This window comes from Mauremys mutica, chromosome 15, assembly GCF_020497125.1.
Source record: "Mauremys mutica isolate MM-2020 ecotype Southern chromosome 15, ASM2049712v1, whole genome shotgun sequence".
Lineage (NCBI taxonomy): Eukaryota > Metazoa > Chordata > Testudines > Geoemydidae > Mauremys > Mauremys mutica.
The window spans coordinates 4,132,372-4,155,076 of record NC_059086.1 but is presented as its reverse complement, the minus strand read 5'-3'; the positions used below and the strand labels follow the sequence as shown (position 1 = coordinate 4,155,076).

General features: G+C 52.5%; 1 protein-coding gene across 1 annotated transcript in view; it reads right to left on the bottom strand.

Moving 5' to 3' along the window:
* Positions 1 to 584: 584 nt before the first annotated feature.
* TIMM50 (translocase of inner mitochondrial membrane 50) overlaps positions 585 to 22,705 on the bottom strand; it is a 48,268-nt gene continuing 26,147 nt past the window's right edge. The window contains exons 5-11 of the mRNA XM_044988859.1: positions 14,007 to 14,065; positions 11,819 to 11,938; positions 9,037 to 9,141; positions 7,400 to 7,498; positions 2,873 to 3,029; positions 2,162 to 2,268; positions 585 to 957 (exon numbers count right to left, since the gene is read on the bottom strand). Coding sequence (XP_044844794.1) covers positions 856 to 957; positions 2,162 to 2,268; positions 2,873 to 3,029; positions 7,400 to 7,498; positions 9,037 to 9,141; positions 11,819 to 11,938; positions 14,007 to 14,065 — 749 coding nt within the window. The 3' untranslated portion in view covers positions 585 to 855. The remainder of the gene's footprint in view (positions 958 to 2,161; positions 2,269 to 2,872; positions 3,030 to 7,399; positions 7,499 to 9,036; positions 9,142 to 11,818; positions 11,939 to 14,006; positions 14,066 to 22,705) is intronic.

Below are 22,705 nucleotides of genomic sequence, written 5' to 3'. Positions count from 1 at the left end.
GCGGTGACTGTCTGTAGTGTGACCTCTGGACAGCCAGGGGTCACGCTTAGCCCTGAAACGGGAGGGGCCAGATGGCCTCGAGCTGGAGGTGCATTTTATAGGTTCACGGCCATTCGCCCCTCTTGTTTCTACACTTTCCCAGTGCGTGTGGGGCCAGCCACCCCTGCCCATGCGGTCTGGCAGGGAGCAGATCATCGGGAGCGCCTGCTCCCCTTGCACTGAGACCGGACAATCTGTGCCCCATCTACCTCCCGCCGCCCTTCCAAAAGACGGTTTGTGGCCCCAGCTACACCAGTCCTTGGCAAACCCTGATGGGGCTAAGGCGGGTGCCCTCTAGTAGTGAGTGAATGGCTCAACTGCCCCTCCCACACAGGGATGCCGGGGCTTTAGACACCACCTCCTACCCCCCTCCACGCCTAAGGGAGAAGAGCAAAGCAGGGACGCGCCGTAAGCTGCCTGTAGAAAGATGACCCTTTATTTGAAGCGTGCGTCCCACCGGTTCCATTCACGCCAACAGGAGCAGCACGGTCCTCTCTCTCGTCTGAAGGAAACACGATCTAGATCTCGCCCCCCTCTGTAAGCTAATTAGGGAGTGACCCTCCCCACCCCCCTTTATTTGTACTGAGATAAGTCCATTTCTCTGCAGACACACAGGCCCCACTAGGCCACCGCAGAGCCGGCGTGGGAATCTCTGCCGGCCGGCTCGCCGCCCCGCCCCGCAGAGCGGGTCTGGAACGGGCTAAGTCTGAAGGCAGTTCTGCAGGCCTTGTAGATGAGATGCCATGGCTGGAACCCCACCTCCCAGACCACGCTGCTCTGACGGTCCACAAGCGGGTGGGGCTGCACAGGAGAGTGTCACTGCTGCTTCGACCGAGGCCAGAGCCGGCTTGCCAGGGAGCCCAGGAAAAGCTGCTGCTTCTTGTTCTTGGAGAGGTCGGCGAGCCGCTGCTGTTCCTCCTGCACGCACAGGGAAGGAGACAAGGCCTGCGTTACCGAGCTGAGGGCTTCCTTGAGCCTTCCACTATTAGCCACTGAGCCCTGTCTATGCCACAGCTCCCGGGCGGTGACTCAGGCGTGATTTCAGCCAGGGAGGTGAAGTGATTGTCCAAGTTCCCACAAGGAGTTGGTGGCAGCAGTGGGAACAGGCTCAAGAGCGGATTGCCACCCCTGTGCTTTCACCCCCAGCCCATCCTTCCGCCCCAGCCTTCAACTGACGACGCACAAGCGATAAATCATTGCACCAAAATCCAACGGGAGGTGATGGCTCTTGCCAGCACACATCCAGCCAGGCTGAGATGTGAGTGAGCACACGCTAGTTACACACAGGTGAGCCTGTCACTGATATGCTCAGCATCAGGGTGAGCCTGACAGGTGAAATACAGTTGAGGGGCTTGCGGGAACGCCGGTTTCTTTTCCCAGCTCTGCTGCTGGCTGGCCTTGGGCCAGTCACTTCTCTACTCCGGGCCTCGGTTTCCCCGTGTGTACAATACTGATCTCCTTTGTAAAGCTCTCCGAGATCTACTGACGAAAAGCTAGGGCTTTTTCATGACGATTGTAACAACTACATTGGTTCCGACACAGCTATCATTAAAGCGGGACAACGCTTAGCGTGGATGCAGTTAGCCCAGTAGCAAGGTACTTATTTCGGGAGGGCTGATTCCGGTAAGTTTCCAAGCCAATCTAGCCACGGCGATAGGATACCTGCGTGCAGAGCAGCCCCTGAAGCCTTCCTACACTTCCCAGGGAAGGACTTGGCCAGTGCTCCCAGCTGCACCCCCCTCCCCTCGCATCACTGGTTCCTCATCACCGTCGAGACATCTGTCTAGGGTTTCCACAAGCAAGCCGGGGGGATCTTGCCACATTTCAACAGATTAAAAACAAGACACACTATTCTATTCCACGTGACTAGCGAGTAGGAACCTACCCTGCTCCCAACACCCCCTCCTGACCCTTGCTGTGTCTCGTCTATTTAGACTAAGCTCTGTTCTGTCTGCGCAGCATCGGCACAAAGGGGCCCCGATCTCGTTACCGGAAGACGCTGCTGTAGTACAAACATCATCCCATCCTCCAAGGCTCTGAGGACAGACTCCATGCTGCCCCCTGCCTTCAGGTGCCACAGCCTAAGCCGGGGCGGCAGGAGCCGCGAGATCGGCGCCCTTACCTGCTCCAGCTGAGACTGCCTGCGTTTAAACGCTTCCAGCGGGTCGTCCTCCATCGAGTAGTTCTCCAGCACCGTCCTGACATCCTCGACCCCGCTCAAGGCAATAGCTGTCGGGCAACGAGAGGTGGGGAAGGAGAAGCTGAGCATGGGCATGTGAACACGTCAGACAAAGCCGGGCCGGGAGGCAGGGATTCTGCACTGCGTGCGTATATGCAGCATTACGGTCCTGCTAGGCTCAGAGGGTCTAGACCCAGGGGCGATGGACTCTGTGGCCCCGCCCCTGCCCCACCTCTTCCACTGAGGCCCCACCCCCCCAGCCAAGCCAGAAGCTGGACCCAGGTGCCAAGAGCAGCCCCCAGCCTATGTCCCCAGGGCACCCACCCAGGGCAGGCGGAGGGTCCGCAGCTCCCTGGTCCCCCATTCTGGTGCCTCTGTCTAGGCCCCTCTCTGAAATGCTGCCCGTTCCCAGGAGAGAGGCCCGAGAGACCTGCTCTCTGCGGGAACTTAGGGAGCAGCTGGAGGGGGGCTAACTCCTGGACCTTCCAGATATGAACCCAGTGTTCCCTCGCCCACAGGAACGGGTCAGGCAGTCGCTGAGTGTAACCGTCCCATGGCCTTACGGCGCGGTGATCCGGTCCGATTTCATCGCCAAGCGCCCCCCCCACGCCAGCGGCAGCCCCTGGCAGAGGGACACCCCCTTCCCCCCCTTACTCTTCAGGAAGGCGGCGAGGTCGAAGAGCGTCCTGTCGTCGGAGCCGCCGTCCCATTTCTTCAGCGCCATGCCGTTGAAGGGCTGCAGGCGGAATGCCTCCTTCTTGCAGTCCACCACCACCACCTTGGCGGGGTCTCTGTTCAGGCAGGAAATATCCTAGACGCGGAGACACGGGACAGAAGCTGAAACCTGCGCTCTCCAGCACCCGATGCAGCCGGCACCACGGGGCACTTCAGGGACAGCCCAGGAGACAGATCTCCCCCACGCTTCCATCCCCTCGCCCCAGCCTCTCCACTGCAGCCCTTCTCCTGAACAGGAGCGTTCAGTGGGTCCAGACCGACAGGGCAGTTCGAAAATCAGCGACTGCTCTAGACTTTCAGTCCTAGAGTTTCCACTGTGGCTGGAAGGCGGCAGGGAAAACGCCGACAGATGCAGCCCGAGGGGATGGGCATGGCACCCATTGGAAGTGGGGGGCCCGCCCCCGAGGGCCTTCAGACAAGTCAATCAGACACAGCTCCGGACGCCCTGGGGGGTCCAGCTACCGCGGGGATAGATCAGCCTCAGGCCCAGGGCATGTGAGGCTGGGGGAGGGGGAAATCCTAGGACTTTTCTCCTCAGGGACGGTAGAGTCTGCATGTTGACCCAAGGGCATTTCTGGTCACCCTCCTCTCTCTAAGGAGGCTGTTCCTCTGCCTAGACAGGCTGTCCCCCATGTTAGGGGCTACACAAGGAGGGCAGCTTGCCGCTGGCTCAGCACAGCTTCCGGGGCTCACACCAGGCAAAACTGTTCAAGAAAGCCACCGACGACTCACTCCAGCCACCTGCTCCGCCCGAGGGGTCCCGCCCCATAGCACACAGATCCCTAGCACTACGGGCAAAGCGCAGTTGTGACGGCTTTGGGTCAGCGTCGTGGTTCGCTGTTTCAGATCGACGTGGCGAGCCCTAAAAATCCAGGGCTGGGGGTGTGTGTGTGTGTGTGTGTGTGTAAGGATGCCAGTCGGCTCTGCGGGGTGGCTTAGAGCCACGATGACAGGGGAGGGGAGAGAGAGAGAGAGAGATGCTAGTCAGACCCTTCCTCTCCATCCCATAGCGAGAATGACTGAGGGGTCGTGTAAAGGCTGGTGAAGCCGGAACAAAAGAGCAACCTGTGGCACTGGGCGGTGCAGAAGGCCAGGAATCCAACAGCAACCACTAGTTCCCATCTAGCACTTTCCATCCTTAGAGCTTAAAGCACTTCACCAAGGAAGCCGGGATCATTAGCCACCATTTTACAGATGGGGAAACAGAGGCAGAGAGGGGAAGTAACTTACCCAGGGGGCCGGTGGCAGAACCAGGGACTGAGCCCAGGCCTCACGTCCCAATCCAGTGCACTATCCACTAGGCTGCACTGCCTCCCCCATGCAGTGTCTGGATCACTGCATGACCTTGCTAGCGCTGCTCAGACAGGGAATGGAAGAGAGAAACACCCTGGAAGGCGGGGGAGGGGAGTCGTCTTGTGATTGCTGCAGGGGTCTACATTCCCTGCTAGGACTGGTAGTGGGGCTGGTAATAGCACAGAAGTGACGACAGGGCAATGGATTTAAAAGCTGAGTTAACCCAGAATTTTTTTTTATTATTATTTTTCGGTAGTGCCAGCAGTAAACAGGGCAGTACCGCGCCGCCGCCTCCAGCTCTGATTTACACACTTGTCGCCCTGTCCCCTCCTCCGCGATATTCCAGTCGTAAACAAAACAAACGTCCCGCTGGGGAACGAATCCCGGTTACGGTACCAGCAAGCTCTTTCTAAAGCTGCGACATCTTGGATGGAACAGCAGGGCTGCTCCTTGCAAAGCCGCCCCGCCCCCTCCAAAATCCACAAACAATCAAAACACAGAGAGAGCTGCCCTGAGAGAAAAGGACGCCCTGCCCACCCCGGGACAGCAGATGGGAGGTGAGCGGGAGGGAGGGCGTGTGTGGGGGAAAGAGAGACAGAAGGTCCATAGCAAAGCAAAACATCCCTGCTCTATTGTGGAGCGCGGACAGCGGTGTTCGAATTGCAGAGCACGAGGCAAGGGCTGGGGAAAGAGGGCAGCTTTTCACGGGCACAGCACTGCCTAGATGCAGAGGTGATATGGGACTATTTCACGGCCGTCGGGCATCACATGGGGACCCAAGGCTAACACGACTGCGCTCAGAGCGGGAGAAAGCACAGGGCAGCGCTGAATTTCGAGCTGCCTACATCCCAAAAGGGGCGTCAGCTGCCTGGGAGAGTTTTAACGTCCAGCCAGGCAGCTGTGCATGCGTGTCTAGAAGTCACAGAGACTCAAGTCTTCTGCTGGATTCAGAGAGCCCGAGTGGCAGACACACAGGAATACAAGGTCAGGGTAGACAAGGCTGTCACGGATCGTCTCCATGTTCACATTCTGCCACTGTGGCAACGAGGCAGCAGGCAGACGCCGTACGTACCGTCACTCACCGGAGGACAGAGCAAAGTGCAGGAGGGCCTCCCCTCCCCCCCGCCGCACACCAGCCGCTGAGACAAACTGAAATTAACATACAGCATGTTTCTGGACGGCTGACAGCTGAGAGGGGCCCCTTGTTAAACACAACCAATGCATCAAGTCAGTCAAGGGAAAGCTCGGGGGTTTGGTAATAATCTAGCACAATCAGGCAGGGATCTACATCGTACTGAAGCAGCAAAGCTCAGAGCAGCTGCCTTGGTTTTAAAGGTGACCTGCACAAGGGAACAAATTGCCTTTTCCCCCGTTTTTCTCCTTTACCTGGCCGCCCCCCTTGCAATTCTGCTAATTTTTAAAGCCGGAAATATTAAGCCTGATCGTCCCTTGATTGTGCTGGATGATGGAGAAGGGCCGATGAGGAGCCTTGTCAGATGGAAAGACAGTTCTCTCGAGCGTTTGAGTTTACTGGCCATTGTCTCAAACAACAAGTTTTAAACATCTGAAACAAAAGTCGCTTTCGCCTCTGAATCTGGCGTCATTTCTTCGGCATCTGCAATGTCATCAGTTTGCCAGTTCTCCATAGGGTCTTGGAGAGCAGACAAAACCAGAGTTTGTCTACGTGAAAACAGCCAGGAAAATTAATCCCAATTAACTTTTAGGTGGATTAGCTAAATTGCATCACACCCATTTGTACAGCCCTGGAAATCCACAGATATCCACTTTTTATCCATAGATATGTGCATCCGCGGATGCAGTTGTATTACCAACCATCTTCGCAGATCAGTTGCAGATCCACATTTTTGTATCTGCGCAGGGCTCTACCCTCATGGATGCTTTAAATTCAGACGTAAAGGGACTTGAATTCATTTTATCTTAATTCACTTCCACATTAAATTAACGTCAACCAATTGAAGGCCACTAATTCGGAGTGAGACTGCTCACACGGGGATGTAATGCAGTTTAACGAAAGGTGTGAATTTGAAGTGGATTCGTTCATTTGATTAATTTTCCTGAGGTTATGGTCTTGCCTACACTTCAGACTACGGGGAGTGTGAACTGCAGAGCGCGCTGAGGTATTGCACTCTAGTTACCCCCAGTATGAACTAAAAGGTACCTACTTCGCATTAATGGAGAGGACTGTGTTAGTGCAAACGAGGTACCTTTTAGTTCCCACCAGAAATATCAGCACAGTACTTCGGTTTGTTCTGCAATTCACATCCTCACAGTCTGCCCTGTGGCCAAGTGTAGACGTACCCTAAGAGTCCTCACATCAAGAAGCCCCAGTGAACAAACAAAACTAGAAAATGAAGTCCCTAGAGGCCTTCCTTATGTATCGAACGGCACAAAGCCAGCATGCTCCCCCAGCCATCGGTCACCTTTCAAAGCAAGATTAGGGCCAGAATGGTCACATCCTCTGACAGACACACACTAGAATTTGCATCGGTGAAGTCAGCAGACATGACTCAGAGCTAGACGGGGTTACAGCTGCACAAGGCTGGGGTTACTCAATGAAGGAGACTCCATTTCCCTTTCAACCACTTCCCCCAGCAAGTGCCAGGGGCAATGGAAGATTTCTCTGCTACTTCTGCCTCCATCATACCCTTGGATGAGGACCTCTCTGTCTCAGCTCAGCAGTTTACAGCCTTTACTTGAGAAAGCTGTAAAAAGGTTTTTTGGTGTATGCTTCTATGGGGATGAATCGGCTGGTGCAGAAGCTTACATGCTTTTTAGCTGCTGAGGCTCACAACACAAAACCCACTACATAAGCTGGAAAAGCTCGGCACCGTGAGCCTCTGATGGGGAAAGACTGAAGTTAACTGGCAGAGCCGTGTGACTAGTCCAAGACTGGAACAGCAGGGGAGGCGGCAGGACTGGACTGAGGGGGCATCGGCAGAGCTAGAGGGCGAGGTTACATCAGGATACGTAGGCAATGGTCTGAAAGCAGCACGTTAACCACAAATCGCATGAAGCGTTCAGACCCGGTCAGTTTCCTGCTCACTGCAGCATAGGTGTGTTCTGAGATTATTTTGGGTCTCCAGCACTAGGAAGCGGCGAAACTATTCAAGCCAGAACCCCCAGTAAAGATACCTTAACGTGGTGTCCATCCATGTAACGGGTGGCATCTCGGAAAAGCCGATAGGAGATGAATCCATGAGGATCCACGCTGTCAATGAGGGGGAATGCCGTCTGGAGGAGAAAGAAGAGGGGTGATTCAAGGCCTGTACCAGACAACCCTCAAGGCTTAAATGAATCCACAGCTCTTCACTCATAGACACATCTTGAAAAATATTAGGGGTCAACAACAGAACTTCTGAGTAGTAGCATGTAGATATGTGAAGCTAAAGAAAACCAGGCACAGGATTCAGAAGTCCGAGACAACTTAATGCATATGGCTGGCTGGACAATGGAAATATCTTCCAGTGAAAAATGTAATAGTTTTGGGAAAAGCCTCATCCCAAGCGGGGTCAAAAAGGTGCTATTTTTCCTGGGAAGAGATTTCAGAAAAAGTGCATTTTAGAGAACCAAAACAAAAAAAAATTCAGCTTTTGGAGGCAGAACGTGAAACTCACACAACATGAGCAGTTGGGGAGCCATGATTTTGATTTTCCCAACAGAAAACAATCAATTTTTTTTCGGTAAAACAGAACTTTACCCATGGAAAATTTCCATTTTGGGAAAAGGGCATTTTCTGGCAGAAAATCAGATAGATGGATGCACTTTTCAGTCACCCTGATACACCCCCAAATCCACCATGCAGCTTGATGTCACAGCCGGCCAAGTTTGGCAGTAGTAACACAAGAAACACGTGCACTAGGGAGGAGGCTAGAAAAGGCACTGGTCAGGAACGCGGAGAGGAACAAGGCACGGTTAGTTAAAGGTTAGTAATTACCAAGGTCTCCAGCAGAGTCCACAAAAGCTGGCATCTCCCCAGCCCACAACTCACACAAATATCATAGGCAACATTGGATGGGGCGTTTAACCATTCTGGAGACAGAGAGGCAGCCCGTGGCTGTGCACACCCGAGTTCGGGAACGCCCCGTTGTGGACTTGGGTTCAGACACGTCTCGTGAAGCTGGTGTGTTTTGCTGGGGCAGCCTGCAGGAATCCACCCCTCAGTGCACCAAAGGGGAAGCTATGCCGGATCATAGCACAGGCCAGCCAGTCCCTTGACACGCTTTGAGGGCAGCACAGCTGGCCAGATGCATGCTGTTCCCTCAACAGGTTCCAACAAGGGCAGGGTTTTTTGCCTGATGGATGCAAACATCCCCCCTTCTCGCGGAAAGTCTCACCAAATTAGCACGGCAATAGCCCCAATTCAACAGGGTGAATGGAGAAGATGGGGTCCACATAGATTCAAATGAGCAGTGGCATGGTCCAAACTCCGCCATTCGCGCCCCAGCTATCTACTGAAGGCAGGTCAAGAGTATGCAGAGACTTTGCCTAGCACAGCAAGGGGGACACTTGCTCCTGGGAGTCTGGCTATAAACAATCAACTCCCCTACACTGGGCTAAACCAACCCTCCCCCCAAGCCCCAGGTTTAAGGGCCACAAACCAGGGTGCCAGCCCAACGGCTAGAGTCGCGAACACAAGGAGCCCAGCACGTCCCCATCTGTACGCCTCACAGCCAGGTTTGCCAGAGTCTCTCCCACCCCCTCTTTTAGCCAGGGCATGCCAGCTGCACCTGTCTGAGAAGACAACACCACTCATGCCCCCTGGCACTCACCATGCCCGTCTCTGACGTGAAGATGACTATTTCATAGTGCGGCGCCAGCTGCTGAAACAGACTGTCAATGCCAGGTCTCTTCTTAAAGCGCCAGCCGGTTACTAGCTGAGGACAAAGGTTGGGACAGAAAGAAAAGCCATGAGATGACAACTCGCTAGGGAAGGACAGGAGCTGATTTTCAACGGAGAGGCTGATATCGGAGGCATCACCTTGTCCAGCAGGGAGAGCAGCCGAGCGCTCTGGGGCTGCCACGCAGCATGGAGAGAGCACAGGGGGAATAAGGCACACGGTAGCCTGGGAAAGAGGCCAGCGGTTCTTCATGGGATGTCCCCTTCCCCCCCCGACTCACGCATCATCACAGGGCCTGCCGTATCCCATCTTATTGTAGGGCCTAGAAGCAGGACCCCATTGTGCCAGGCACTGGACAAACACACACAACAAAAAGACGATCCCTGTCCCGACGGGCTGACAATCCGAGACAGACACGCAGACCAATGGGGCAGTACAAGGAAACACCACGACGACACCGCTCGCATAGCAGCCAGTGGTCTCATCACCGCAGCGACCCAACCACAGTCCATTTTTCTGTAGGCCTCATGGGAAAGGAGTGTGAAGGAGGGACCTGCGGGAAGTTAATCGGGCGGATGTGTACAGAGAACTCCTCGCAAGCAGCATGGACAGGAGCACAAAGGTGCATGTTTGAGACTTTCACAAGTGGGCGGCTGGTGCCGGGGGCTGATCGGAGGCAGGAGTCAACTTCTCAATAGCGAACTACAGAAGACAGGTAGGGGAGAGGCCGTGAAGGGCCTTGAGAATGAACATAAGCAGCTTGTTTGAGGCAATGGAGAAAGGGGAGCCAGTGGAAGGATGCAACTCTCCCAAACCCTTCATTCCCCACCTGTTTGGGTGTCTCTGTTGGTCCAAGCACTGGGCAGGCCTGCTCTGTGGACCACAACCCGACAGACGGTGTGTTAAACCAATGCTCAGATCCCAAAGACGCCCTGCGCCGTGGCTGGCGAGTTAGCAATTCAAACACGCGAGTGGTGTCAGGGTTATTGGGAGTTAGCAGCACTGCTCTGTCCACAAGCTCCCCTCTATGCAAGAGCGAGGACTGGCCAGCCCGCTGAAATAGAGCGATCAGCTGTCCTTCAAATCCACAGACAACTCCAGACTTCCCAGCCTAGCCTGGAACGCTCCTGCTTCTCTCCACAGCTACGGCCTCCCTTCCCTTGCTTACTTGCAAATCGCTGTTTTGTGATCAAGTTAAATGCATCCAATTCACACTAGTTAAGTGGTTCATGATGCAATGCCCGTTACCTTTGGGAGACATTTGGGCCGTCCATGGGCCAAACCAGAGTGGGGTTGCGACCACACGTGCTAGGTCACAATGCTAATCAAATCTGACCTGTTCACCCCTCTGTCTCCACCTTCAGAGGGACGATGGATGGGCTAAACCCAAGTGGCACTAATATGTGCACCAGGCCGCAATACCCGGGGGAGGGTGCTGGGCTCAACCCTGCAAGACATGGGAGATGCTGCTATCCAGGGTGAGGGCAGTGAGGGCCCCCTTCTCCCCGCAGCTAGGGGGCCGCATTACCAGGAGGGGAGCTCAAATGGAGTTGGAGTCTGGAAAAGTTTGGGAACCAATGTAGTTCAGGACTTCCACAACCAAACTAAGCAGCAGCTCCCAAGAGGTGGATCGAAGCCATGTTCTAACCCTGAGATACGCACTGTGATCTAATGACTGCCGAGGGGAAACTGGATTGGGATGAAGATGGGGGCGGGGGGCACGTTGGATTCAACAGCTTGATCCACAAGGCGAGTTCTCCATTTGTCGGTGCTCTGTTCCAGCATTAGGCTAGAACCTAGGGCTGGACCCACTGGGTCCGACAGCAGGCCTACGTGCTTATGATCGCTGTCTGCAGTCATTCGATCCTGCCTCAAGATGCTGTAATGTCCTGGAGAGGAACCCAAAGTTTGAAAGATGGAGCAAATGCGATTCCCTCCTCGTCTCTGCTGGCACCACCCTCCTCTCTGGCCCAGCGCATCTGCTGAAGCAGCACACCCATTTACACAGCAGAAGGCCTGCATGTGTCCAGCATGCAGCTGGCTCCCCCGCAACCAGATGTCCCCTCCTCTCAGAAGCAGCCTGCTGAGAAGAGGTTTAGTTACTGACAGCTTTTAGGCTCATGCAGACAGGGGTCCATCTCTTCCCCACTCCCAGTGGGCAACGCACAGCTTCTGTTTGCTACAGCTGCTAGATCTGCGGGAATGGCCTGGAGTCCAGCTAGCACTCCCGAAATAAAAGCAAGGGTCGGTTCAGCTGAAGTCAGTGAACTATCCATACGGAACAGAGCTTTGCCAGAGCCCACTGATCCTGACGTGCAACTCCAATTCCAGGCTACACCCGCACACACCCACCAGTCCTAACCTGCTGCCCATCTGGGCTCTCTGTGCACAGAATTGTACCCCCATTCCTGACTAGCAGTACCAAAGGCTTTTCCTAGGAAGCTACTTGTGGTCTGACCATTGTGTGAACCTATAGAGTGGCCCTTTATAGGGAAGAAACAGACGCCATGCTGGGACCACTCATCTAGATTTCATTTACGATCTAGCAGGATCTCAGCTAACGCAGTAACCCACTGCCTCCCCCCCATGTGTCTGTCGCGAAAGCACTTGAAATAACACACAAAGAATTTGAGGGAAGGAGCCCTCTCCCCCCCCGCCCCCGAAACACACTCTCCAGAAAGGGGGATGGCAAAGGGCAGAGAGACTGACTTACCGACCACTCGGGATGGAGCAAAACATCTGTAAGCTCGATGACCAGAGTGTAGGGAGGCTGGTAGTATGGTTCTTTCAGGGGGTCTGGAAGCAGCTTTGGGCTGGTGGGCTCTATAATCATCTGCAGGAAGGAGACCCAGGAAGACAGTAAAGGAGTTACAGGTGCATGAGGAAGGCAGATAAGGAGGAGCTTGGAGCGGCAAGGCAGAAAAGCATGGCTATCCGGCACACTGTATTAACATGCATGGGCGAGATACACAATTCCTGCATCACGGATATCGTTTATTTCATCTCTACACCCAGCCCCTTCCACTGGCACTTCCCTCCTTCCTGGAAAGCTTTAGTTCCCGAGATGCTATTCTCATGCCCCTGAATACCTGGGTGTTACTGACAGGTGGCAGAGGAAGGGGCAGTTTCAATCCAGATCTGAACATCTGCTGCTCTCTTTCTTCCCTGCTCTCCTCGACCCCCTCCCCACGCTGACCTCGTAACCTATCGGCTTTGGAAAAAATGCCTGCGACTCCCAGTTGTTGTACAAGGCGTCTGTTTAATCAGAGGAAACAGGAGAACACCATTAACACCTCGTTACAGCTTGCCTCAAAAACTAACGAGGGAGATTTCAGAGAACACAGGTCCCCTCCCAATCTGGTACAGTCTTCCCTATCTGTGTCCCCCTGAAACCAAGGCTTTGTCTACACTGGAAACTGAGCGACAAAACGTCTGTGGTTCAGGGGTGTGAAAAAAACACTCTCCCCGAACGACAAAAGTTTTGCCGACGAAAAACACTGGTGTGAACAGTGCTTTATCGGCAGGAGCACTCTAAAATGAGGTCTAAAATGGTCCTTCGCTATCCATTCGTGCCTGGCAGCGGCATCTCCGCCTTCCCTGCGAAGACGGCTCAAGAAGCTGGCAGCGTTAACAAGAACGTGAGTTCCTAATTAAAGCAAAGTTGCTGATGTGAAGAGATTTTTAGCTGCCCAGGTGTAAGGAGCAGGCCACGGTTCAGGTTGGAGAGTTTCTACCCTGGAATAGCCGATGAGATTCACAACACAGAGAGCTCGACACCTCCACATTTGGGGCAGCATCAACCGTTGTAGGGGGAAGAACACAAAAGCCTGGATGCTGATCTCGGCAAGACGAAGGAGAAAACCTTTTTTTGAAGCTAGACCCATTTAGACTGGAAATAAGGCGCATGTTTTTAACTGGGAGGGTAATGAACCACTGGATCAACTTACCAAGGGTCGCAGCGAATTCTCCATCACTGGGAATTTTAAAATCAAGATAGGATTTAAAAAAGAAAAAAAAAGCTCTCGCTCAAAAGGAATAATTTGAGGGCAGATCTCTGGCCTGCACTATGCAGGAGGGCAGGCTAGGATCACAGTGGACCCTTCCAAATTTTCAATACAAGAACCATCAGCCTAAATGTATTTCATTAATGGCTTAAGGTCTTCCTTAGGGGATGTCTACACAGCGACAGCTGTGCCTGGTTAGCCCGCCGGAGCTAGCTTGAACCAGCTAGCGGGGGTAAGAGCAGCCAGGAAGACAGGACAGCATAGGTGGTACAAGCCAGGCACGGACCGGGGGTACAAACTCTGCTCGCCAGCCTAGTCTGCTGCACTGTCTTCACTGTGATTGTTACCTGCTGGATTCAAACTACTTCAGGCTTCCCCTGTGGTAGGGAAGTATCAGGCCCCTCCCCCTTTTTTAACAGGTGGGAAACTGAGGCACAGGGGTGCTGAATGACACGCCCAAGGTCACACTGAAATCCGTGGCGAAGCAGGGAACTGACCCAGATGCCGAAGACCTAGGCTAGTGCCCTATCCCCTGGGCCATCCTTCCTCTCAAGCCAAACTTCAAATGCCAGGGCCAGGTTAAATCCATGACAAGAAGAGAGGCAGTTTTACAAATCGGAGGCAGTGTGAGGTCACTGTGAGCTCTCTGGAGCTGGGACCGTCTTTCACCACACGTTTGAACAGGGCCTATCTGTGTGTTATCAGAAGACAAATGATAAAGAACTGCAATAGACCTACCCGAATATCTGCAGAGGGGCTCGGTTTCCTAATCATAAGAGTTACGTTTGGCTCAAGCCTATGAAATTTACCCTGGAATTTCCACCTGACTGGAGAGCCTAAGAGCAGCCCTTTGACAAGCTATTCAAGACCAGCTGGAGGGTTTGTGCAGCAACTCACCTGCCTATAGTCTTTGAAATATTTATACGTCCTTCGGAGCTGCTGAACCACCACTGGATCTGCAAGAGAAGAGGAAGAGTCGAATGTAGCAGCAGCGTCTAGAGTGGGGAAAGTCTTCCCGCCACACATCGCAGCTAGCAGGAAAACGAATCCCGGCCTTGCTAGGGATTCTGAAAGGACCATATGCAAACAGGCTGGGTGGGAGGGAGGATGCTTGGGGTATTAGAACTGAGGTTCAGTTTCTAGCTCCCTACAGATTTCCTGGGAGATCTTGCCCAAGTCACTTAATCAGCATGCCTCAGTTTCCCACCTGCAAAATAGGGTTACTGCTCCTTTCCCTCACAAACATGCTTTGCTCATTCATGATGGCAACACATAAAATACCCAGAGAGGCAGGTACAACATAGAATTTATCATTTCATTAGCCGTGGATCCTTTCAGGGACACAAACTCTTCCAATTATACTTCCACCAAGGAGACTCTGCACAAGAAAACCAGCCCCAAAACTGGTGATGCTGTAAGAATCTGCTTCAGCAAAGGGTCTGATTAGTTAAGTGCCAACATCCTTACGTAGGATCCTATTCATGTGAACCAGCCTTGCAAGAGTCTACTCATCCTCTTCCCCAGGCCAGCCAGCATGGGAGGCAGCATGTTCTGGACAGGGTTGCAGATTTGGAGTTCATGACACCTGGGTTCTATTCCCAGCTCTAACACCAACCTGCTCTCTGTCCAGAGAAGTCCCTTCTCCTCTCTATACCTCTGTTTTCCAGCCCACTTCTTGAGTAGTCTGTACGCTCTTTGGGGCAGGGTCTGTCTCTAAGGGTACGCCCACACTACCCGCTGGATCGGCGATTGATCTATCGGGGATCGATTTATCGCATCTCGTCTAGACGTGATAAATCGATCCCCAAACACGCTCCCGCCGACTCCGGAACTCCACCAGGGCGAGAGGCGGAAGCGGAGTCGATGGGGGAGCCGCAGCCATCGATCCTGCGCTGTGAGGACGGAAGGTAAGTCGACCTAAGATACGTCTCTGTAGCTGACATTGCGTATCTTAGATCGATTTCCCCCCCTCCCCCCGGTGTAGACCAGCCCTAAGGCTAGCAGCACAGCCGTACTGCTGCAGCTGTGCGGTCTCCCATGTAGCTGCTCTATCCCGCTGGCACAATTAAACCACCCCCAACGAGTGGCGGTTACTACTCCGGGCCTGTGCAGTGCCCAGCACAACAGGGGCCCTGATCGCAGTTGGTCTGTGCAGCACCTAGCACGACGGTGCCCCAAGCAGCCATTTGTTTTGAGGCAGAAGATAGTTTTCCATCATCACCAAAAAGGGGGTTGGAAGGTGATTCAGTGGGCGGGGGAGGCGGGGGACAGCAAGTAGAACTTGAAAGTAGACTGGCAAAATTTTCGTGGCAATTTATGCGTTAAAATATACTGGTTATTTTATGCTTCATTTCTGTTATTTACAAGCATCATTCAGGTCTTCTGTTGCATCAGTGAGAGGTGGGGGCAAGTTACCCCAAACTATTTCATTCTTTAACTGGCAAACCCGAATTTAGGGGTGAAGGCAGGCATATGCACAACAGTATAAGAACATAGTTTTTAGCTGCCAATCAGGACCAAACTACTCAAGTGTCTAGAGATTGCCGGGGGGGCAAACTTGAGGCACTAAAGGGGATTCTCAGAAAACAAGGAGCAGCAGCCTTCTAAAAATCAGGCCCCTTCTTAAGGGGTCAAGCTGGATACTCAAAACAAAAAACAGACACACCCCAAATCACTAGCCCCGGTTGAAAATCTCAGCCCATACCTTTAAAAGGGAGGGAGGATGCCCTAAATGAGACGCCAATGACAGCATCTCTCTTGGGGGCACTGAGCACTGTCTAGAAAGCAGAAGTCTAGGGAAAACACTCACTGGTGCGGGAACAAAAATACACAACTGTGTGTCTTCCAATCATCCGCCATGCTGGCAGATGAAGTGTGGGCTGCTGCTGTCTGGCAATCCAGGCCATCTGATGCAGCTCTTGCATAGGCAGAAGCATCCCTCCGCCCCTCCCACTGCACACAAGGAATGGATTTTTCAATTACTGGCCTCCTGTCTCTTCAGATGTTCCCATAAGCAGGGGTCAGGCTGTAGAGAGCGTGTGACTGAGTCCGGAGTCCCCACACTATCGCTGTTAACTATCCCTCTGAGATTACAGCTTTACCATCTTAGCGGCCAGGGTTATTCAAACAGAAACTGTAAGTTAATCAATCAAAGGCAGGCGCACTGAATGGGACATAATTTGCAGGCAATTGTCATGATAATGCGGACGGAGCAGCTGGGGCGGATGACGATGGGGCTGTTGAGAGCGGGATTCAGGTGTCAATTGCAGGCCCATACAGGGGAATCTGACCACGGCCAAGGCTGTGTTGGACTTTGACTGTCAGATCAACACTTTAAAAAACAAAACACAACACACACCCTGGAAAAGTTAAACCAGGGGGGGGAAAAAAGATGGTTTTAAAACCAAGTCTCATTTGCAAACGAGTTTACCGGTTACTGGCCTGGGATCACGTTTTAAACTTGGACTGCGTCCAATTGTCCCCTTCCCTCCCATGCAGAATATTACAGACCTGCAACACCAATTAATATTTTTTGAAGCGAACGTCACCCTTTGGAAAATTCTAGCATGCAGGGGAGGCAGCTGGGAGACAGGACACCTGGGTTCTATTTCCAGGTTTGAAACTGACCAGAGCTCAGAAACTGACCAGTTTCCCAGTCTGAAACTAACACACAACATTCTCCATGCCTGGCTTTCCCTTCTGTAACACAGGGAGGACAATAGCTTTGCAGCCTACAGCTGAGAAGCACTATAGAAGAGCTAAGCGTTTGGCATGACCTCAGGAAAACCGAGAACACACAACAACTTTCGGGAGAGGGTGCTCAGCCCTATAGCGGAAAGTTATCTGAGGCATATCTACAGGGGAGTAGGTACCCATTGTTTTAAACACAGGGGAGGTGAAGAAAAGGTCTGCAGTGTCTTGACAGATTATTCTAGGTCACATGATGGCTGGCGCATGGTGGTTAAACAATTACGTTAACCCCAACCCGTTCATCTTTAAATCTAAAAGGAAGAGCTCGGAGAATTAGCCAGAGATTTGGAGAGAGGAAAAGGGGGAGGGGGAGTTTTCTATTATGTCAGACAATGGGCCACTGACTGAAAAATGGCTTTTAATCTGGACGGAGCATATGCCAGGCCTGCTGAACGGAGCAGGTGAAAAGCGCTTCCTATCCCAGCTCACTCGCTCTCAGGGGTCCGCGGGCAGACAAAGCCCAGGCCCTGCCTCCTCTGTGTGTTTCTGTACGTGTTTGATCTGAAAGTGTTCCGCTCGCCGGACCTTCTGCCTTTGAAAGTGTTCAGCAAAGTTCCATCTGCCTCTGTTTTCTAGGCTCCTTTAGGGAGGGGGCAAATGTAACATAAAGGGTCTGATTTGCTGAGCACCCCCCCCCCACCCCCGGTTCAACTCAGTGGGAGCACAACATCTCTGAAAGTCAGCCTCCCTCTCCCCCACCAATTTGCTATTTTCCCTTACAAACTGTAGGACGAAGCAGGACCTATGCTTGAAACTTTCTCACTAAGATTCTGCATTATTGGGATCGGAATAAGGGCTGTAACCCCCCCTCACACACACCCCACCCCACAATCTGGCAGATCTTTGCTGTCTGGTAGGACTATGCTCCTAAATGCTGTGAAACGAACAGACAAGGTGGGTGAAGTAGCATCTTTCATTGAAGTGGTTTTCAATCTTTTTTCATTTGAGGACCCCTAAAAAATTTCAAATGGAGGTGCAGACCCCTTTGGAAATCTTAGTCTGCAGAGCACAGGTTGAAAACCACTGCTTGATTGGACCAACTTCTACTGGTGAAAGAGACAAGCATTCGAGTTTACAGAGTTCTCTCTTTCACCAACAGAAGTTGGTTCAATAAAAGGTATTACCTTGCCCACCTTGTCTCGCTAATATCCTGGGACCGACACGCTGCAAACATCAAATGAACAGTCAGCCTGTATGACTGAGAGGTGTGCTCCAACAGAAACCACCAAAATAGGTCTACCCAATGGCATTATGTTGATGCAGGTATTCAGAATATTCAACGCACTGTAGGAAGAAAATCCAGAAAAAACATGTGGGCTTTATCAGGGAGATATGGAAAGCTTTGCCTAGTAGGAAGCATGGGTGGTAGAGAGCTGGGGCCTAGGTGAATTTGGGGGGTCAGAGCCTGGCGGAGGGAGAGTCTATGGCTCCTTCAGCACGCCGATCCATGGAACAGATGAGCGAGCAGCTGTAGAACGATCTTAAGCAAGCGAAGGCACGCTGGACGGGACGAAGGTATGAGAGACCGCGCTGCGACAGGATGCCGTCAGAGCCTGACCTTTCCCCACCGCTCCGACCCCCTTGGGGCTCTCTCTCCTGAAATCTGCCCCTGCTCTTTGCTCATCAAGTGGAACAGGCGAAGAAGAAGGGCATCTGGAAAGCCTATGGCTCCCAGCCCTTGGGGACAGACGTACTACAGTGCCACATTCCCCCCCTCCCCTTCATTCAATGTCACAGCAGTTTCCCACTCTGCTCCCTCCACAGCGATGCCTAGGGATGGGTAGGGAAGGGAGAATTGTTAACCCTCCCATCCCAGCACAAGTCCTGCCTGACCTTCTGCCCTCGACAAGAGACTCACACACGCTGTTTATGCACACCGGTACATCTGCTCTGGAGAAGCAACTCAAACACTGGCCCTTTCACTCAGCTGATTAGAATTGTAAAGTAACTTTATTTCTTGATTTTTTTTTCCCTAGGGGGAGCTGAGCATGTTACGCTTATTACTGCTCACTCACTATCCAGCTTAAACACATTAAAGAATTAACATATTTATAATCTGGCTTTCCATCTACTGAGCTGCTCTCCTCCCAGACTTCTCTGCCACCTAAATCCAAAAAGTGGTAAAGACATTTGTGCTTCCAGCCAGCCAAAGTAAAGAGTTTAAATCCTCGGTCGGGCTGGGATTTTACCAGATGGGTTTCCAACAATATCATAGTGAAATAATTCCATATCTTGTATAACCAAGCGGGGTGTGAAAACTGCCCTGAATGTAGCTTTGGCAGTAGTAGCAAAACACAGACCCAACGTAGGGGGGAAGATATCTGTAAACCTGATCGGAGAGGCAACTTTCCCACTGACTGGCCAAGGTCTGAACAGAGCGCTGTGATTGTGCTGCCAGAGCGATCAAAACTGCCCCTCCACTCACCAGGAGTCCACTTCTGTGGTACCAAAACTTACGCCCACTTTCAACCATTTGATAGGGTGGAGGGGAGGAGATGGGGCGAGATTACACGGGACTGATTTTGCGGCCCATGTAGTTTCATCGAGTTTAAGGCCAAAAGAGACCAACTGATCATCTCGTCGGACCTCACATATAGCACAGGACATTCATTCTCACCCAGATGCCCCTATGGTAAGTCAATGACTTAGCCTGCACCAAAAGAATTTCTGTGCTCAGGAAACTAAACTGAGTCGCAGGGAGAGAACAGGAGAGGCTGAGGTGCCACCAATGCCCAAGGCTTCTGCAGTGGCAGGGAATTGATTAGGCGAGGCGGGCCCAGATGATCCCAGCCGGAGCTGAATCAATAACCCCAAACTTCCTCCCAATCTGACTGGGGGTGGGGTGGGGGTGTTCCTTCCTGACCCCGAATCTGGCAAAGAGTTTGACCCTGAGCAGGAGAATGAGACGCACCAGCCAGGCAGCTACGAGAGGATTCTCTGCATGACCTCAGAGCAGGGCCGCCCGGAGAGGGGGAAGTGGGGCAATTTGCCACAGGCCCCAGAGAGGCCCCCACGAGAGTTTTTCGGGGCCCCTGGAGCGGGGTCCTTCACTCGCTTCGGGGGGGCCCAGAAAGCTCTTGTGGAGCCTGGGCCCTTGGAGCTTCTTCTGCTCTGGGTCTTCGGCAGTAATTCGGCGGCGGGGGGTCCTTCCGCCCTGGGACCCGCTGCCGAAGAGCTGGGTCTTTGGGGCACTTTGGCGGCTGGTCCCGGAGCGGAAGGACACCCCTCCGCCGAATTACCGCCGAAGTGGGGCCCCCTCCGCCGCCGAAGACCCCAGGCCCCCTGAATCCTCTAGGCGGCCCTGCCGCAGAGCATGGGCCACCGCACCCCAACAATGGCCAGTCTCTGATGCTCCAGAGAAAGGCGAAAACCCCCCTTCGCATCCAAGAAAACAAACCGTGCACTGGTGAACAAATTCCTTCCCGACCCCGCTGCAGGTGAGCGGCTGACGCCCTAAAGCAGGAGATTTGATTATAGTCGCTAACTTGATGCAGAGCGGCAGGTGCTATCAGCATGTCACGGGCAATGCAGGCAGTTCTGTTCTCCCCATGCCCATGAAGGAAAGGGATGAACAAGAGGATGCAGATTCCTGGATTCCAAGGCCAGAATTTCTGGCACTGCTACCATCTCCCAGCCTAGCCCTTTTCCATGGTTTCAAAATGGTGCTCCCATTCCACAATGGCAGGGGCAGGGAAGATGGGGTGAGATTACAAGGGACTGATTTTGGAGCCCATATGATCATCTGGTTTATGGACCACTCTGAACAGCAGGGAGCACGCCTCCCCCTTCAGGTTTGGAAAACCCTTGGCACATTCTTGGGCACAACCGGAAACAAATATTAGAAGTAACACCGTGATTGGTGGATTCTGGGGTGGTTCTATTAAATTAGATGTATATTTGAACTCAGTAACCTACTAAAAGAAAAAGCTGAATGCTGAACACATTTCTGTTGAGGATTTTTGGCCCCATGAAGATGTACCTCTTAAGCTTCCGAAAAAGCACTGGCTGGCATTTTTGAGCGTTTAATTTGTGGAGATTCAAGGGGTCAAACTGTTCATTCTTTGGCGGGTGGGAAATTGTGCCTGGGTTATAGATCACCGCATGCCTCTGAGATAAGCAGAGAGTTGAGGTGGGAGTTTTACACGATCTTTGCAAGTGAATTTCAGATGTTAAAAAATAGTGAGAGCTTTACCGATAAACATCGTCATCCTGGCCTTTGAGGCGCCCGGGCCTCCTTGGACGATCCCACAATGCGGATTTGTTGCAGCTGGCCGCTGAGCGGGCCCTGTGCAATAGAGACCTGAGCGAATATCGAGCTCATCTTCTGCAGTCAGGAGGGCTCCTGGCTCATCCTCAGCTGCTGCTTTTGGTGCTGGTTCATTACCAGTTCATCTTGTTTTAATTACAGTATTAACCCTGGGCTGATTAATATGGAAATGGACACGATTCCAGCTACAAACCGAACAGCAATTAAACACTGGGCCAGGTCCTGCAACCTAGATAGTCCACTTGGTCAAGGCCGCAGCCTTTCCTGTCCCAGAACCCCGATGCTATGCTGGTGACCGCAGCAATGCCAGGCAATTCCGGAAGGTGGGAACAAACCCCCTTATCTTGCAGGGTGGAAAAACAAGTGTAGATATCCAGGGGGGAAACTAAAGAGAAAACCACACAGGAATCCAAGTCAAACAGAGGCCTAGTGAATTAAGAGTATGTCTTCACTACCCGCCAGATCGGCAGGCAGCGATCAATCCAGCAGGGATCGATTTATCGTGTCTAGTCTAGATGCGATAAATCGACCCCCGAGTGCTCTCCCATTGACTCCTGTACTCCACCACCGCGAGAGGTGCAGGAGGAGTCGACGGGGGAGCAGCAGCAGTCAACTCACAGCGGTGAAGACACCATGGTAAGTTGATCTAAGTACGTCGACTTCAGCTACGTCATTCACGTAGCTGAAGTTGCGTAACTTAGACTGATCCCCCCCCGTGTAGACCAGGGCTAAGAGCCTACGCGTACTGCTGATTGTGCAGCCCGGTCTACACTACAGATCTTACGCCGGCATAGCCCCGCTGGAATAGACACGGCGTACGCCAACGGAAGGAGTTTTGGCAGTGTAGAAATGCCATCTCCCCAAACGATATTAGCCAAGCCAACAGAAACCCTTCTGCTGGCATAGCTGCATTTACCCTGGGGGCTTTGGTGGCACAGCTTTGTCACTAGCAGGTGTGATATTTTCTACACTCCTAGCTGCCACAGCTATGCTGGCATAAGTTTTAAGTATAGCCTAGGCCTTCGAGAGAAGATACTGTCCAGTTTTCCTAGAATCTCCCTAAGCAAAGGACACTAGGAGTTGTGTGAAGGGAGAGGACGGTCTAGGCATGTCTCTCACTAGGGCCATGTGTGTTACGTGACCAGTGATTTTGGAGTACCCAAACCGAGACGTCATAAAAAGGCCTGATTTTCAGAGGACGGGTGCTCAGCCCTTGCTGAAAGACAGGCCCTTTAAAGGTTCCTCAGATCGGGTGCCACAGAAGTGAGTCACTCAAAAATCGCTGGCTGCTTCTGAAAGCCTTGATCTACAGTGCAACAGGAAAGGAGCTTTCCACCCGATTCTCGTTTCCCAAACACCTTCGCTTCTGCCTATCGCTCTATGTTCCCGGGAGGATGGTGAATGGGAGGGTTTAATTGGAAAGGGGAGAGCTGAAGACATTGACTCTACATCTATGTGAAGAGAGGAAATCGTTTTACTGAACAGTCACTGAGATGAGAAAAATCAAATTCAAAACACTCTGTCTCTCTTAGGGACCCAATGCCAGGAGTCTTCTTTGATAGGCGTTTGCTCATGTTCT